The following is a 19,084-nucleotide window of genomic DNA, read 5'->3' on the forward strand; positions in this document are numbered from 1 at the left end:
TTGCGCAGTGTGGCTGTGACACAAGCACAGCGTCATAAAATCCTTACACTGCGTCCAGCATTGACATTGCATCCATCTCCAAATCAGGCCCTGCGTCAGGCAAGTGCAGTCCAGCGCTTCGTGGTGGGGTGGGGTCTCGGAGTTCTGAGATCTTTGCCTACACTCCCGGGGTAACGGGAGATCTGACATATTCTAGGACTATGCTATGCAGCTGTTCCCTGTTAAACTACACATATGTGACTGTGCAACAGCTTTTTTCTTACTTGAGATTGAACTGTCACTCCAGGGTGTAGTCGACATCCCGGAGCTCAGAATCTCGGCGGCTGCGATGCCCACAGTTAGTATTACGGTTAAGTTTAGGCACTAGCGGGAGGGTTAATGTTGGGCTACATGAGGGTGGGGGGGTTAGGGTTAGGCTGCGGGAGTCCAATAATTGCAAATACTGCGTAGTACGGGCCTGAGTCACACACAATTTGCTGAATTTGCAGATATCCACCTGTACTCCGAGTTGGCCACATCTATGCGGCTGCACCACCCCTATCCATACACTTGTGAAAGTAGCCGTCATCACTGTCAGCACACATTTGTGCCAACCCCTTTATCTATAGAGGGTTTAAACATCAGGGTTCTGTGGTCCCACCTATTAATACTGCCCTTTACCCTTCTGTTTTTGGAGAAACATGGGCGTAATGTAATAGAATCTAGATTTGCGGCGACTTATAAGTCAATGCGAATTGTGGTGATTTTCCCAGAAACCAAGCTGCTGTTGGTGTGCGGTGTAAATCCCACATATCGGCTTTCTGGCGAGTTTTACTCTGTTACATAAACCCATTGCAACCTGCCAGAGATGCAACATTTTTGGAAAATTGGCGTCTATTACAGTCCAACCCATGGGGATTGTGTAATATCTACTGTATGTAGTGATTGGTTTTAAGATGCCGCTGGTCAGTTAATCAGCTGTTCTTGTTTTGCCCTCAGAGCTCCGACCCTGCTCTTCATCTCCTTGTCTAAACGGAGGGCTCTGCGAGGATGTGGGCTCTACTTACAGCTGCCTGTGCCTGCGCAGATTCACTGGCAGGTGGTGTGAGACAGGTGAGCTAAGTTCTGGATATCTCTTGTCATGGGGGTCAATGAATTATTATATGCCCTCTTAGCTTTAACTGGACTTTTAGCTCTTTAAATCACATGGACCCTAGTGTTAACATTAAAATGGGCCAAACTAAATTTTCCTTGAAAATGAATGTGCACAAACAAAGCAAATTCCACTCATTGACATTCAGAGATGGTGACTCTATAATATAGTATGTGTTAAGCAATGAGAAGACTGTGGGCCTGACCGCAATGCGACAGACAATCTGAGTAACCATAGAATTGCTCGGAGGTCGGATGGGGCGACCAATGTACTGTACGTCCATTGGTGCATCTTTTCTACACAAACGGTGGATCTAATCAGCCCGTATGTCCTGTGCTATATTGTGTAGACTACTTATGGAGTGTGTTTTAATGCTCTGTCAATACTTATTCAGATCGCTGTGCTGTAACAATATAGATGACTGCTAACTATGGTAGGGTTGTTATTCTGTTGTCATTTCTTTTGTCTCATCTGCCAGAGATCACACCCTGCTCCTCATCGCCGTGTCTGAACGGGGGGATGTGTGAGGATGTAGGTGATACATACAGCTGTTCCTGCAGTCACAGATTTACCGGGAGACACTGTGAGACCGGTGAGAGAGAAATGGGAAGAAAATTTGTATATTATCATGTTTCTATTGGACCTAGGGAAGCTGTGAAGGCAAGATGTGTGTTATATGTAATGTTTGTTAAATGTACATTATTACAGAGTATTATAGAGTATTCATAGGACGTTATAAAAGTTTAATGTAGTGGGAAGTGTGCTTTATACCTTCTATGGCAATTATACCATGTACATGTTTTGGAAAACTTGGGAAATTCTCTTGGAAAACGAATGAGCTCCTTTGGGTTTCTGTATCACCTCAATGCGGATGACGCCTAACTGTATGTATTCTAGCTCAGTCTTTCATCTAGCCACTAATGGACAAAAGCCCTACCAATTACCTTTCTGTTTAGGTGTCATGTGTGACTACGATATGTCCTTTGTTCCCCACATCCAACTTGTCTCCAGATCCTATGTTAATACATCTGAGAACTTTAATCCTTGCACTCATTATCTTCTGCATTCACTATACGCTTTAGAATGCGACAGCTAGGTTAATATTACACTCCATATATTCTGCTGTTGCTCCCTACACCGGTTGTTGTGTTTTACAGAATCCAACATTATTTTCACTCACTAACCTACAAAGCTATCAACAAAACAGCATCAACCTACATCTCCATCTGTCTCAAAATTCTCCCAACTCAACCCGGATTCCAACCATTTCAACATTTGCAGAAAACTCACCTCTTCAGGCAAGCTTACCAATTCCGGATCCACCCACATAACCTCCCCAGTATTGTACCCGATTACCACCACACTGCACAGGTCACACAAGACTTAACAGTCGGGTATATTTACTAAGTGGCAGCTTCTCACAGCTAGCGCTTGTAAGCGGTTATGACAATGGCAGCGGGATTTTAAAGGGCAAAGGCCTAGAGTGTTTTGCTTTTAATATTACTGCCCTTCTAAATCCTCCAGCCAGAACCGCCACTATGAAAAGCCAATGCACAGTAAATATAACCCCTATTCTCTTCCTATGCTGAAACAATTTACTAACCCCAAACCACATTGTTCTGTGACTGGACTGATAGCGTATGAAGTATTTTTTTCTATTGTAATCTGGCTGGACCAATAGGCAATATGTGGCACACCTTATATACCATACTCCTATTTTTCCTATGTGTTGTAAGCTTGCGAGCTACGCAGTAAACATAGCAATCCAAAAATAGTCACATGCTTAATCTCATAACTGCACACTGACTAGCTGCACTGTGTAACCCTGCACAACCTATACATGAATTTTGCCTATCAGTCCAGGGTTTAACATTATCATTTCTAGATTACTCAGCATTCATATAGCAAACAGTGATGAAAACTTTTGAGTTGGCAAAATAGCTACATACAATCATCTTGTCAACCCAGGAGAAACTTGTCTTGATGGCATAGCAGGGATGAATGTATGGCTGTTATATTCACTGGAGGTATTCTAGTCTGCTTTAATTGAGGGTATTTACTTTATCCCAGAGATAAGACCCTGCTACTCTGCTCCATGTCTGTGTGTGTGTTCTGTGTAGATAAGGGAGATCACTACATCTGGTTGTGTAAGCACGCTGTAAGACAGGTATCAAAGTATTGGACTCTCATCCTATGCATTACATACTACGAGGTTATATGAACCATGTACTACCTAAGTGCCATTTCCACTTTATGTATTATATTAATGTGATCTTCTCTTGCATTTTAATTTGCTGAAAATTTGTGGATGCCGAATTTTTTTAAAAGAGAAGAACTAATTATCCTCCCCTCATATATTAAGGGGTTTTCCAATTTAGTTGGCTGCCCTTTGTCCCCATTGTTCCTGGTGAAGACCCGTATGGGAGGCTAGCTATGCCAGGTGTGTAGTGAATGTGGCATCAGAATGGGCAGGTGCTGCAGATAATATATAGGAGCTGAATTCAGTACCAGCGTCCCAGCTGATGTATAATCATATATTTTTTCTTTCCTTCCTTTAGTGCAGAAATGCATCAGATATTCAGCAGGTTTAATCCTCTAATGTTCCATGTGTTGCCCTCTTTTCAAGCCTGTAAGACAAAAAATCCCTCCCTTATCCCCACCATGTTCCTAGTGAATCTCAGGTGGGTTGGGCGGTTAGCTAGGTAATCCGGACCACTGCCATGTACCTTCTCTATGTCAGTGCTGTAGGCTAATGTCTTAGTGTGGAGCAGATGGCTGCTTGGGATAGGGTACATAACACTGAGTGCACTTCCCACTGTCTCTCTCCTGAGTGTACCTGGTGGAGGAATCTATGTTTCACAGACTTTGAATTAAAAAAGCAGAAATAAAAGTGGAGCCGTTCCCTAGGTTACAATTCTTCACTGCTTGCTACCCTGCCCTGGTGCCTACAGCACACATGAATGACAGCCTCAAGCATTGGGCTCCTGATTGTACTAGAGAAAAGGGACAGATTACACACACACTATTGTTCAGACTGACATCCATTGAAGCGCTAAGTCGCTGGCATAAGCAAACACTCCTTATTATTTTCTTTCTTTTTCAACCAGGTTACTGGTAGTCTAAAAACTGTAATGTGATGGGAACTACCATAGACATGGTATAATACATCACAGGTACACTTACCATACTAAGCTATACTTAGCATCACATTTTCGTTGAGATTCTTCATTCACTTTGAAATGTTTGTAGCTTTAAGGTTATTAATAGTAGCTTATGTAGCTGATAATGCCAAGTTTTAGACATGTTTTGTGGTGCTGTAGTTAATTCCAATTATGACTTCTTGTTACACCTCTACTTAGTGAGTGAGTTTTTCTACGTGTTTATTTTGTTTCTTGTGCTGCTTCTTTGTCTGTTCCCCAGAGATTAGACCCTGTTACTCCATGCCCTGCTTGAATGATGCGACCTGTAAGGACCTGGCTGGCAGTTACAAGTGTCTGTGTGGCCACAGATTTACCGGAAGACACTGTGAGACAGGTGACAAATGTTCTTTCAACAAACTTCCAGTCTTCTACCTGAACCCACATGTGTCAGACGATGATACGTTTCAGCCACCTCCAAATCAGTATTTGTTCTATATCCGTTTTTTATATCTATTGATCATGACGTCTATTTGCTGATTTATTTTTTTTATGTAACAATTTTCTGCATTCTTTGACATATTGATCAGATTGATGAGCAGAAAAAGATTTAAAGATGTTCACAAATCGGATTCCTCCACCCAAATGTCAGAACATTAAGAGTCTAATGCCCGAGTTCCCTGGTATTTGTGAGAAACTTGTCTAATGGCTGATTCTCCAGACAGGAATGGAGATTCAGTCATTATACAACTGCAGGGAGGGTAAGTTTATCCAGAACATCTATGGTCCCTGGCTTCAAACCTCTGTCATTCTTACAACAGAGGGTAGAGGGATTTCCAGTGCGCAAATCCAGTATTGGACTTTGAAGAGATGAGTTACTAGTGATATAACTTTATGTCAAATGCTCGGCTGTCTTTATTACTTCCTTCAGTGTTTTTTGACAGAAATATACATCTCTGCCTAGATTATATCTGTCTAGTCGTGTGATAATGTCATGTTAGTTTTTGTTCAAATAAACACATCTGAGAACTTAGGTCCCCATTTAACAATGATACGATTCAGCACTTGCTAAAGGGTTTATGTCATTCTTTCAGTATTCAACAAACAGTGGTAATCTAAGATTGCCGGCAATGGGGACCCCGGCAGCAGCCTTTCAGGCTTCACTGCCAGGAGAAATAGTACGCGTGCGCAGACTGAGTTTTCTTGAGATAAAACTTGACCATGGGTGTGTACACACTCTTAATATATCCCACCAAGAGGTTATGAATCTAATGATCTGCAAGACCATTGTATAGACGTTTACCCAGAGCAGATGAGCACTGCAGATAGATAGGATAAGTGGGGTTATGTAAAGAGATGGACATCCCCCTTATGACTAATTGCAATTCCTTAGCCTCATTGTACACATGTCACCTACACACAATGCCTGGTGCTCAGTGTCACTGGCTGACTTCTAGGGAAGCAATAGGCTGAATAATTGTTCAGAATGTCTGCCTCCACTTTGTTTAGTGTATGGCTACACATTGGTAAGACTGTATCTCTCACTATATAGTTTCTAAAATAGGTAATTTTCGATCATATATTCTATCACACGTGTATTAATAGTAACTAACATTGGGCCGAATTCAATTCAGTGCGATGATGAATATCCACACAAGGGAGCTCCTGCAGTTATTCAATACACTGCGCTGTTTGGACTGCTAAAGGATTTCTTCTCGCACCCCCTGGGGATGCAAAGAGAAATTTGACAAAAGTGCCGGGTGCGCAGCTGTTTACGGCTTAGTGCGGCGCTAACAGACACGTGCCCGGCACTTTAGTCAGAGAATACCAGTTATCGCGCCTTAACATCCAGGTTAAGTCGCGAGAATTCCCGACAGGGCAAACAGCGAGGTGTATTGAATAGCTGCGGGAGCTCCCTCCCGTGGCTATTCATCATCGCATTGAATTGAATTCGGCCCTTAGTTATTAATGTTAATTGTTGCTTCTGCGAACCAAAAAAAAACAAACAAGGTGTGCCTGGGAACAGGCGTCTGATCAGTCAGCAACGACGTGTCATTGTCCCACATCGCCTGTCTGTCAACTTTACTGTGGTTTTTCTGCTTCTTTATCGTGATTTGTTGACCTTGATTTTCTCTCTCCCTCTCCTCCGTCCATTCTTGTTTACAGTTCTCCTGCTGAGACCTTTAATGTTACCCATTTTCTATTACATGATTTTTTCCTTGTTTGTCTCACAAAATGTTTAATAAAAAATAAAAAAATGTTCCCTTACAGTAGCAGCTGGTTCATCATCTTCAGTTGTCTATGTGTTTCCTTCTTTTCCTAGAGGTCAGACCCTGTTCATCCTCCCCTTGCCTTAATATGGGAATTTGCAAAGACCTGGTTGATAGCTATAGCTGCGTGTGTACACGGGGTTTCACTGGGGAGCGCTGTGAGACAGGTGAGATCACCATTACCTCTGCTGTGTTCTATAAGAAAGCACAGACGTACGCTAATACACTGGTGCTTTCTTATGTATGATTTCTAGTATGTTACAACATAACTGTACAGCTAAGTGTTGTGAGTATAAAGACTTATACCATCATCTCTTGTATGGATATTTCTATTTCCTGAATTGTGAGTAGACCTATATCTTATTGGTATATCTCTATCTTTTTCTCCTATTTGTTGTATATTTAATTTTTCCTGTCTGTTTCTAGTGATCCTACCTTGTTCTTCGTCTCCTTGCCTGAATGGTGGAATGTGTAAAGACCTAGGTGATAAATATAGCTGTGTGTGTATAGGAAGATTCACCGTGAGTGCTTTCTCACTACTAGTGCCAGTATTTCCTGGTAGTGGGAGGACACTATGGAACATTTCTATTATGTTAGTACACAAAGCATATTCCAGTTGATGTATTCCAAGTGTAATTTCTTACATTCTACTCAGCATATATAAGGGTCTGTTCTACTTGGAAATATCAGCACAGATCCATAAGGTAGTGATTGCACTGGGTGAGAGGTTTTGAAGTGCTGTAGAGGAAATTATTGTGATATTGTCAATAGAGTATTTGGTTGTGTAAAACAGCTATATGTACCAAAATTTACACAGCCAGAGTGATTAGAATTGATTGGACCATCATCAGACATGTCAATATATATGCAGGCTGCAGATGGCTGTATTTGACTTGTGTAGGTGTCATATTTTGGTGGCGCCAACAGTCATTAGTGATGCCAGATGAGATCCAGCAGCTGAAGGGCTGGTAAAGTACGTAAATTTGTACTGCACGCCCACGAAAATAGGAGTATGCCTAAGTCTATGCAGATTGGTACTTGCGCTCTCATACGCTTGGAGAGATGAAGTGTGGCACAGACTACGTACAGGAAGGACTTGTTTGCATAATCACGAGCTGAGGCACAGAGAAGCATACTGTATATACCTGTCACTTAATGATGATGACGACTGTCACCTGCACTAGCTAAGCGCTGCTGATTGCAGATTCACCTCCGAAGCTGATAGGTGCTCCTGACTATATTGTATGATTGTGTAAACATATTTTAGCACACATTTTTTGCTACTTTCATTCGTACATGATGAGGAAGATTAGACCTGTTTTAGTCTATATTTTTCTTATCAATTCAAACTTAAGCGAATGTGTTTTTGAATATCAAAACAATTGGTAAAAACACTTTTCTTGAGCATGTGACCTGGCACTGTGTATAATTGTATCTGGTTGTACATTTGCTCTGCGTAAACCTGGCATGTACAGTGCCTTGCAAAAGTGTTCACCCCCTTGGCTTTTTACCTTTTTTGTTACATTACAATCTGTAATTTATTTTATTTTTTTTAATCTGAATTTTATGTCATGGATCTGCACAAAATAGCCTAATTTGGTGAAGTGAAATGAGAAAAATATATATAAAAAAAGAATCTTTGTAAATACAATTCTGAAACTTGGCATGTGCATATGTAATCACCCCCTTTGCTATGAAGCCCCTCAAAAGTTCTGGTGCAACCAATTACCTTCAGAAGTCACATAATTAGTGAAATGAAGTCCACCTGTGTGAAATCTAAGTGTCACATGATCTGTCAGTATAAACACACCTTTTCTGAAAGGCCCCAGAGGCTGCAACACCACTAAGTAAGAGGCATCACACCATGAAGACCAAGGAGCTCTCCAAACACCTCAGGGACAAAGTTGTTGAGAAGTACAATTCTGGGTTGGGTTATATAAAAATATCCAAATCTTTGATGATCCCTCGGAGCACCATCAAATCCATCATCATCAAATGGAGGGAAGGGAACATGGTACCACAACAAACCTGCCAAGAGAGGGCCGCCCACCAAAACTCACAGACCGGGCAAGAAGGGCATTAATCAGAGAGGCAGCACAGAGACCAAAGGTAACCCTGAAAGAGCTGCAGAGTTCCACAGCAGAGACTGGTGTATCTGTGCATGTGACCACAATAAGCCGTACATTCCATAGAGCTGGGCTTTATGGAAGAGTGGCCAGAAAAAAGCCATTACTTAGTGATAAAAATAAGGAGACACAATTTGAGTTTGCCAAAAGGCATGTGGGCGACTCCCCAATTGTATGGAGGAAGGTGCTCTGGTCAGATGAGACTAAAATTGAACTTTTCGGCCACCAAGGAAAACGCTATGTCTGGCGCAAACCCAACACATCCCATCACTCCAAGAACACCATCCCCACAGTGAAACAGGGTGGTGGCAGCATCATGCTGTGGGGATGTTTTTCAGCAGCAGGGACTGGGAAACTGATTTGAGTCGAGGGAAAGATGGATGGTGCTAAATACAGGGATATTCTTGAGCAAAATCTGTTTCAGTCTGCCTGTGATTTGAAACTAAATTAAGAGAACCAGGTGCGCTAATTAGCCAAGCATCAGAGTCTCCGATATCCTCAGCTGCTGACCCAAAAACAGGGGATTCCTGCCTATTTATCCCCTAATTGGATTGCAAGAAAAAAGGATTGTTTGAAGGGTCTGTGCTAGGATATATACCAGTATAAAAAATATTAACAAATTGAATATACCAATGCCAATGTGCTAATACAAAGAATTTATTGGATATATAACAATTAAATAGATTGACTGCAGTTAAATATGGAATCGGTATGAAATACCGCCGGCAGCGGCAGCCCGACAGCGCTGGCAATCCCGATCGTCCTCAGGTAAGTGATAACTAACCTAACCCTAACCCTCCTTAGGGGTGCCTAACCCCAACCTCCCCCCAAGTGCCTAACCCCCCCCATCCCCGCTGCCTAAACCTAAGTCCCTCTGGGGGGGGGTGCCTAACCCTCCCTCCCCCTAGCCTAACCCTCCCCGGGGGGGGGGGGTGTGCCTAACCCTAAGTCCCCCAGGGTGCGCTAAGCCTACCCCCCCCCCCACGGCTGTCCGCTCGCGGCACCCGGCGTCCCTTTGATCGGGATGCCGGGCGCCTGTCTCCCGCCTGTCATTTAACCCACGCCGGGATAAAGCAGTCGGGAAGCCGGCTGTCAGGATCATGTCAGCTGGTTTCCCGATTGCATCCCATCAAATATATGTAGGTGTATATGCGCTTAAACATTAAAAACAAGAACCAACATACTCTTGTATCATTAATATACAATCCACCTGTATTAATCTAAAAAGAGAGAGTCTCGTATCAGCTGATTTTTAAAGCTGTAAATAACAGTCTCCCAGTGTATACTTGCCAGAGAATTTAGTGGAATCTCCGACAAAAGGTTCATGTACAAGGATGTATAAAATCTCCTCAAAATAGAGAGCCTGGTGTATATATGCTCTCACCTGTACCGTTGCCACAAGCCGGAGCTGGAAAGTCACGGCAAGTGGATAAGCCTGGTCACCTCCGCTGTTCCACACTTACTGCTGTAATTGCCGCAAAAGGTGGCTCGACAAAGTACTGACTTTAGGGGGGTGAATAGTTATGCACGCTGAAGTTTTCTGTTATGTTGTCCTAAATGTTGTTTGATTCACAATATTAAAAAAACAGAACTTCACAGTTGTAGGCATGTTCTGTGAATTAAATGATGCACACCTTCATACAATCCATTTTAATTCCAGGTTGTGAGGCAACAAAACATGAAAAATGCAAAGGGGGGGTGAATACTTGTGCAAGGCACTGTATGCCAGTTGCGCAGAGCTGGATGAATTGTTAGATGCCTGCGCCACAACCTTTGGCTGTAAATATGGCTCTTTAGAGATTGTTTTGTTTACATACACATATGCCTCCAACTTCGCATCAGCTGCTTTGTGTCTAATAATAACAGCAAGCCTGGACAACGCTGTGGCTCCGTACTCAACTAGGTTTCAGTTTATTTGTTTTTTTCACTCAGAGGTCAGACCCTGCTCATCGTCTCCTTGCCTGAATGGGGGACTGTGCAAAGATCTGGGCTATACTTACAGCTGTGTGTGTACACGTGGATACACCGGAGAGCGCTGTGAGACAGGTGAGGTGATCATGTATATACGTTACAGGTGATCATGTATGTACATTACATGTGCCCAAAGAGAATAGTCATTTTTTTATTATCTTTGGAAGGTTCATATTATTGATTAAAACAATACCTTTAACTAATGCAAAACATATATATCTGTGTTATTTATTTACTGCGTCCTTCGGGTCACACTGATGTAGCCATAAGCATGGAATGACTGCGTATACTGTACATTCTGCCTGGGATATTGTTCAGCGAGATGGACTATTAACACATAGAGGAAGTAGGCTGAATTGATAATAAGTGGTGTCCCAGATTGTTGGAACTTCTAAACTGCAGGAACAAAGAATACTCTAATGGGGAATCTTAACACAGCATTGCAGAGCACGTGTAACTGAGAACCACTTTCAGCCTTGTTTATGAAGCATAGAGAGGCTGAAACACAATGTATGATATTCTGGGGATCTGTTTAGTACATGGATAAGTTCTGGTACTTGCAGACATACAGGAGAGCAGAAGTTTGCACTAGCTAATGGGAGAAGATGAGTATGGAGTAAACATACATGGATGTATAGTTTTGGGTCAGAGCAAAAACAAGATTGAATTTTGAGATAGAGTTTATAATGGTGACGCTTGTACATGTTTAGGGGGTGTCCTTTCTTCTTGCAGAAGGGTTAGCTGCTATTTTCGCATAGCCATGTATCATCCTATACTTTTATTGGGATGCATTTTGCACCACTCAAATGATACTCAGGTCTTCGAACAATGCAACAAAAATCCGTCAAACACACCAAGTGTCTGGTATTTAATAAAGACAGCCCTGATGTTCTCTCACTCTTATAATAAACCTAAAATGATAATAAAAAGCAATATTCCAATTTCAGCTGAAGGAGTGTTTCTGGGTGACCATGGTACATAGGCACGACAGCTGATGTGACAGAGGGCTTTGTCATGGGCATGTAAGCGGAACTGCGGACTGTGCAGAGTTCCGTTTGATATCACGCGAATCTCTCCCACCCGGCAGGTATAGGGCTGACGATTGTGCGTACTGCTAATGATGGCGGCTACATCAACAAGCAGATGAATAGGGGCTGTGTGGCCGCATAGATGCGTACAACAAACTGCGCAGCAAGTCACATGTTCCCATGCTGCAGACTAATAAAGGATTCTATATGTAGGCACAATTCAGGGTTCCTCCGTTTCCTTCCCCTAAATTCTATAGAGCTAAAATAAATTTCATTTAAAAATTTACCAAAGCTGGTATTCTATCCTACTTTATCAATGTGTACACTGTGCTTAAGGAAGTTTTCTTACAATACTGCTCACTAAACTAATAATAGTAATCAGCATCTTCCTGTTACCTTTTCCTAGAAATCCGACCTTGTTCTTCATCACCTTGTCTGAATGGGGCAGTGTGCAAGGACCTGGGTGTTGTTGCCTATATCTGTATGTGTACAAGGGGATTCACTGGGAAACACTGTGAGACAGGTAAGATTAATACTTCTGAGCTGGATTGTTCTTATATTTAGAATTATTGTATTTGTTCACTGTTTGAAAAGAAATGTCTATACTACTGGTGAGATAGAGACCAGCATCTGCCCAGACAATAAAGGCTTGGCTCAAAACAATTGCTTCAAGGATATGTGGAATGTTGAAAAGACAGACCACTAGAAGTCATACATAAATTTCCATTTGGGTATAAAATCCCAGCTGTCGGGATGCCGCTGTTCAGAATACCGACAGGGGCATCCCGACAGCCAGAATCCCGACACCCATAGAAAACAGCGGTGAGTATTTTTCTAACACCAACCCTAACCCTTTCCCCCCTAGTGCCTAAATCTTACCGCCCCCTCCCCACACTCTAAGCCAAACACTCCCTCCCTGGTGCTTAAACCTAACCTCTCCCCCTAGTGCCTATTTAAACTCCCCCCCCCACCCCTCACCCTAATCCTAACACTCCCTCCCCGGTGCCTAACCCTAACCCTCCCCCTAATGCCTAACCCCGCTACCTAACCTCCCCCTAACACCCCAATACTTACCTTCGGGATGCCGGCGGTCGGGATACTGGTTCCGGGATCCCGACCAGTCTGGATTTCGGCGTCGGTATTCAGACCATCAGTATCCTGCACGCCGGGATGCTGACTACATCCCATAAATTCCTCAGTGCCATTTGTTGAGAGAAAAAACTCCATATCACGACCAGCTAACAGAAATTAATTAAATACGTAAACCAAGCCCAATGTTCCTAGATGGAGCATGTTTTCATGTTAGGTTTCATTCATTCCTTGTTTTTATTCCATTAAGTTTTCTGTATTTATGTATGTTAACAGTATTGATATTTGGCTGTGTGTAGTACATCTCATCGTCAGACTTCTACTATATTTTATTTATTTATTTTATAATTTATTTTAGTAGTAGTTTTAGTTTATATTAGTGTATTTTAGTTATGTATATATTGTATTGTATTTATATGTGTATATTTTGTTATATGCCATGGTCTTTGTGAGGGACCAATTTCTATACTTATCTGTTCGTAAATATTGGAATTCTATTATGTTAGGATGCAAGTATAGGTGTAATTGCCTATTTGATTGGTTGTTTGTATTTTTCTTATATTTGAAAAATGTATAAAAATGTATGCACAAAAAAAATAATAATCTGTAAACCACGAAAGTAAGACTGATACTAAGATGATATCGGCAACCCCCCCACCCCATCTCTGATCATTCATGCATTGCCCATTATTTCCTCTGCGTGTGTCCTTGTGTCATCTAATCCAGGGATGGGGAACCTCTTGCCTGGGGGCCTTATAAGGCCCTCGGAATCATTTTGTTTGGCCCTCTGAGCTTTTTTCTGCTAGCCTCATTTGGCTAGCAGGGTGCCTAGAGTGGCACACTGCAGCCAGAATCTATGCAGCAGTGCCACCTGGATGCTTCAGACGGTAACACCACTGCCCTTACAGCTCCCCGGAGCATCCTCAGGATGCTCTAGGCATTGTTGTAATCACCGGCGATTGTGGCCCCGCCCCTGTGTGACTTCACATGGAGGGGACATGGCCTGAACCAGGCCCGCAAATAATGTTATATACAGTATATCAAAATGGCCCTCGGCAGAAGAAAGGTTCCCCACCCTTGCTCTAATCTAATGCCTACATTTACTAGAGATTTATCAGACTGATGGAACCAATACTTTATATTTTGTTTTGCAGTTATGTTTCCCAGCCTAGGTATATTCTTGTCAGCTTTCTTAGTAGAAAAAATGCCTTTGAGAATTGACATATTGATGTCTTTTACTGCTAAGCGTGACACATCATCTCGCCACAGCCCCGTACATCTCGTAACCTACTTCATGTGACCACAGCCCCCTGTGTCTCACCACAACCCCCTGCTTCTCACTCCTGCCCCCTGCACCTCACCAGTGTCACCACAAGCCCCACTGCTGCTGTCCAGCAGCTGGCTGGGGCCCTGCCACTGGGATGTGCTGGGAAGGGAAGGAGGATCATGGATGAGAGATTTGTATTGCAGCTACTATAAGCATTAACAGCAGCATGTCCCTGGGACTGGGGCACCTGTGCATATTTCTGCAGCCTCCGTGTGCACCTCTCCTCGGCTGCCGAACATGGCGATGGGCAATGTCCTCTTTGCACAATATACCATGTATTTCCTGGGCTACCTCTTGAGTTTCCTTGCCGTGGTGTCCCTGTTTGAGAACAGCGCCGACTTCCATGGGAAGAGTCTCCTGTTCACCGAGGGCATGTGACTGAGTGGGAATATCACACTGGGGAGAGTGCACTTCAACGATGGAGGAGTGGTGGCTGGAGTCCGCCTGCAGGTTTAGCGTAGGGATGGAGATTGGAATCCGATGGTTACTAACCATTGATGTTTTTATTTTTTTATTCCTATGGTAGTGTTTTTACCATTTGATGGTGGAGATCTGATGTTTGCCACCATTGAATGGAAAACATATTTGATGGTGTTCCGATTTATTTTTATATTTTTAATTCCTGATAGCTATGCCTCCCCTGGCTCCTTCCTGGTTACTGTGTTTGCATCAGGGTATCTTCCTGGGTTCATTGGAGGTTATCTGTCACTCTCTGTCTGCCTCAAATGTGTCCCTGCTCAGTCCCTGACTACCACCGCTCTATAGGCTGCTGCTAAGCTACAGGGCATATTGCTATCTCTGATTGGCTCTCACTGTCTCAGAGACCCAATCAGAGCGCAGCTCTTGGCCCTGCAGCAGCAGTCAGTCACTCACATAGCACAACAGGTTTTACTGTGACTTGCTTCATTCCAAGCCTCACTGTCACTGCTCAGCTCCCTTTTGTCACTGATGAATAATTCATACACCTAACCCTTCCTCGACAAATGCTGTATAGAATAGTGAAAACCATATCAAAATCCGTCCGACTGAACAGACAGACCCCTAAACCGGGGACTGTATTTATGAGTATATATAATACGTATGTATATGTATCTACTGTTTCTTATCAGGGTCCTCCCTATGTTTTGTCTCACTGACTGTGTACCTGCTATGCACCTTGTCATAGTTTGTGTGCAATATATGCTGTTTATTTACTCACACTCACCAAATATGTACGCAACAAATTCTTGCCTGTATGTTGTTGTTCAAACAAAACTCCTTTATCTGTACCTCTTGTTGTGATCATGCCTAATTGTATTCATGTATATGATATTAAGATATTACTTATGAATACAATAAGCATAAAGAAGCATGAGCATGTTATTTGCAAGAAGCAGAAGAAAAACTACCGCACTGGCTCGTTCCGACAATCCCCAATATATCTTATTGTAATATACGTATTAAGGGGATGTGCTACCTACTACCAATTGCCATAATTAAACATAGAAAAAGAAAAGGGGTAGTGTTGGGGTGCACAAGTCGAAAGATAATAATAATAAGATATAAAAATTAACCTTTATTGAGCACTAGTTAAAAAATTCAAATCCACCCCGGGAATGATAAAATGGCAAAGTATTAAAAGTATGAAGAAAATAGAAAGAAAAAATAGTATAGTTTGTTCACACCTATATATGGACTCCTTGGGAAATCCTATTTTTCGGTTAATGTCTATCATGTCCACAGGAGAATAAAGAAAGTGTATTCTAATACAGTAGAGGAATGAATATAAAACAGCAGTCTGCTGCCTCTCAATTTTATACTGTGTGTCGCTCTATTAATAAAACATGTTGAATAAATAGTAGAAACACACTATACTGGGCAAGTATCGTTGAATACACCTACTGTAAGATCACACATATGATTTCCAATGTAGACATTAATAAATATATATATATATATATTTACTTCCTGATTCACTTGTCCAATGAGTCCCCCGTGATGCGACTACTTAATTAGTAATTCTATCATTATTTATCTTCTATACATATTGTTGCTATTACTAGGACTGTGTATATCCATACACTGTGTGGTGTATATACAAGCTGACTACGGGGCATATTCAATTAGACGTGAAAAGTTTGGACTTGGCGAAAAGTCCTGTCAGATTTGGGGAAACCAGCCAGACACCCCCCAAAGATGCCCTGACATTGGGGATCACTATAGATACCCCCGAATAGGCCTGCTGAAGGTATTTGGGGTACTTATATGCTGTCAATAGCTGCTAATTAGCGTCTTTGCAGAAGTGGTGAAGAACAGCATTTAGCAGTTTTTTTTGCAGAAAATAAGTTGTCCCAGCAAATTTGGGGTACACGAAAATGGGTGCTAGCATATTTTAAAGTTGCTAAAGTGAAGTTTTAAAAAAGGTAAAATATACACCTTCCGCAACCACCTGCAAACTTAAAAACACCTGGGGCAATACTGTACTTGGGGACCCCCCTGGAGTCTATTTTGCTAGTTTTTAAATTTATCCCCCAACTTTGGACTTTTTTTGCCCCCAAAATGAAAGTACTTTTTTGGGGTGATCTATAGTATTTTTTTTTTTTTTTTTTACTTTTTTTGATGCAGTTTACCTTTGGGGGACTGTCCCAAGGGTGCATGGGGGTTATCTGAAGTTTGCACCCCAAAACCCCAATTCTGCACTTTTTTTTCGACACCTATTCATAGGCAAACTTTTTTGCCGGTTCCATTGCACCGGCGAAAAGTCTTTTTGCATGGCGAAATGACGTCACTCGCAATACTTTATCGCCGGAAACTGCTTTTTGCCGCTAATGGAATGTGGCCCTAAATGTCAAGACATTTTGTTGTATATTGCACCATGAACTATAATAATAGTTACTCTCTTTAGCAGCTGTATAGTGGTTATATGTAAGAGTACTGCCTGTGTAGTGTCAGGGTCCCCCATTATATTGGAGTACAAGTTATAGCATAATTTATATATATTATTGTATTGTGAGGAGAGGAGGTTCACTATAAAAAGATTTTCTGAGGGATATCTCCCTTCTTTATTATTCAAAGTATATTCTCATACATAAAAAAATACGTAAACTATGATTTCCGTATTTTTTATGTAAACCCCCTATTCAGCAATGGGATAATGGAGAAGATAACGCAATTATCTTCTCCACTAATTCCCATCTCGCTGAGTACCACACTAGGGTTCAGCCATTGATCTCTACAGTGCTTTAATGCTTTTTACTATTCAACAAAGCAAAAGGTGTTAAATCACTCGATAAATATTTACATTATAGAACGCCCTCTCAGAATGGCATTATATGAAGAAAATACTTAAATATCTCAAACTGCAGGGACAGAGGGAAATTTTCCCATAAGTCCCTGCAGCATCTTGTAAGTCTGCTAAGTCTACGTCCCTGCTTTACAGTGATCACCGGCAGGTAAGACCAATTAGAGCATGTTAAACCTGCCGAAATTGATTGACATGGGTATATAGGCTTTATACTAGCCTGTATACATGTATATTTATGTGCGATTATATTTAACATTTATAAATAAATGTTAAATATAAAAGCACATAAATATACTGTGCATGTATACAGGCTAGTATAAAGCCTATATACACATGTCAATCAACTTGGACAGGCTGGAGATGTACTTACCCCGTTGGCGGTCACCGTAAGCAGGGACGGAGACTGTTCCCGAGCGCATGACTGAGAATGCGCAGAAGAAGAAACAAGGGATTGTTTTTGGAATCCCGAAACAATGCCTTCTGTGACATCGCAGGGACAGTGTGTTACTGCAACCGCTGTCCCTGCAGAAAATATGGCTGAATAGCAGCCATATTTTATCATAATTAATAAAAACTCGTGATGCTGTTGCCCGATAATATTTTGGGCAACACTGTCACTCTTGCTGTGTAGACCCCACAATGTATAATCATTAAGTAATATCTGAGACTAACAAGAGAAGTAGCCGCTCACACTAGGAGTGGCCGCGATTTTGCATTGCGGAGGATTCAAGTGTTGTTATAGCGGCTAATCATTATTCTCAAACCACATACTAGAGCTATAGCTGCATTTAACTGACAAGCGGACCCTGTGAGATTATTTACTAGGATTAATGTCATACTATTGAATGTACCACTATTAATTAAAAAGATACATTGTATGTCCACTATAGGGAGCACAAGATGTCTCTCAGTCTCTACTTATGAATTGATCAGATGCTAGTGTGTGATTAAAATGTATATACAGCTATCTGTAACCACCTATTTAATTTACCATCCGAATTTTCAATACAGACATCTGATTCTTAGCTGTCAAAACCTATTAACAGACAGTGTATGCAACAACTTTTTAAGTCACCGATTCATTGTTTCAAAACATTCTGCTACTCTTCTCTGTTCTTTGGATCAGGATAATGTAACAATAAACACAAATGTGATCCCGAGTGTTTGCAATTCAAACTGCAGCACTTGTAACGGATAGCAAGTGTATGGGGAGGAGAATATACCTTGAATAATAAAGTAATAAAGAAAGGAGATATCCCTCAGAAAATCTTTTTTTTATAGTGAACCTCCTCTCCTCACAATACAAGAATATAGATAGATGGTTCTATCACTTATACTCCAATATAAAAGGGGAACCCAGACACTACACAGGCAGTACTCTTATATATAACCACTATACAGCTGCTAAATAGAGTAACTATTATTATAGTGAGAGAACCTGGCGTTTTAATTGATTCATAAAACAGTGCCTGCTGCAAGTAATATGGGTTTAGCTTAAATCCTAGAGACCTAGGGGCATATGTATCAAAGCTTGATGTGAAAGAAAATTGTGAGATTTATATCACCAACCAATCAGCTTCTAACTTACATTTTGCAGGCTGTGTTTAAGAAATCATAGTTTGGAGCTGATTAGTTGGTGATATATATTTCACAATTTTATCTCACATCAAGCTTTGATACATATGCCCCAAAGTCTCTTTGGAAAATTCAAGTGTATGTGG

The 19,084-nt window shown here is 41.6% G+C and overlaps 1 protein-coding gene across 4 annotated transcripts in view; it reads left to right on the top strand.

Moving 5' to 3' along the window:
* SNED1 (sushi, nidogen and EGF like domains 1) overlaps positions 1-19,084 on the top strand; it is a 185,456-nt gene that overhangs the window by 79,852 nt on the left and 86,520 nt on the right. For all 4 annotated transcript variants that reach the window (XM_088479238.1, XM_088479239.1, XM_088479240.1 and 1 more), the window contains 6 exons: positions 979-1,092; positions 1,611-1,724; positions 4,553-4,666; positions 6,593-6,706; positions 10,598-10,711; positions 12,071-12,187. In XM_088479238.1, coding sequence (XP_088335364.1) covers positions 979-1,092; positions 1,611-1,724; positions 4,553-4,666; positions 6,593-6,706; positions 10,598-10,711; positions 12,071-12,187 — 687 coding nt within the window. The remainder of the gene's footprint in view (positions 1-978; positions 1,093-1,610; positions 1,725-4,552; positions 4,667-6,592; positions 6,707-10,597; positions 10,712-12,070; positions 12,188-19,084) is intronic.

The sequence above is a fragment of the Taudactylus pleione genome, unplaced genomic scaffold (genome assembly GCF_031769625.1).
Source record: "Taudactylus pleione unplaced genomic scaffold, aTauple2 ptg000229l, whole genome shotgun sequence".
Taxonomy (NCBI): domain Eukaryota; kingdom Metazoa; phylum Chordata; class Amphibia; order Anura; family Myobatrachidae; genus Taudactylus; species Taudactylus pleione.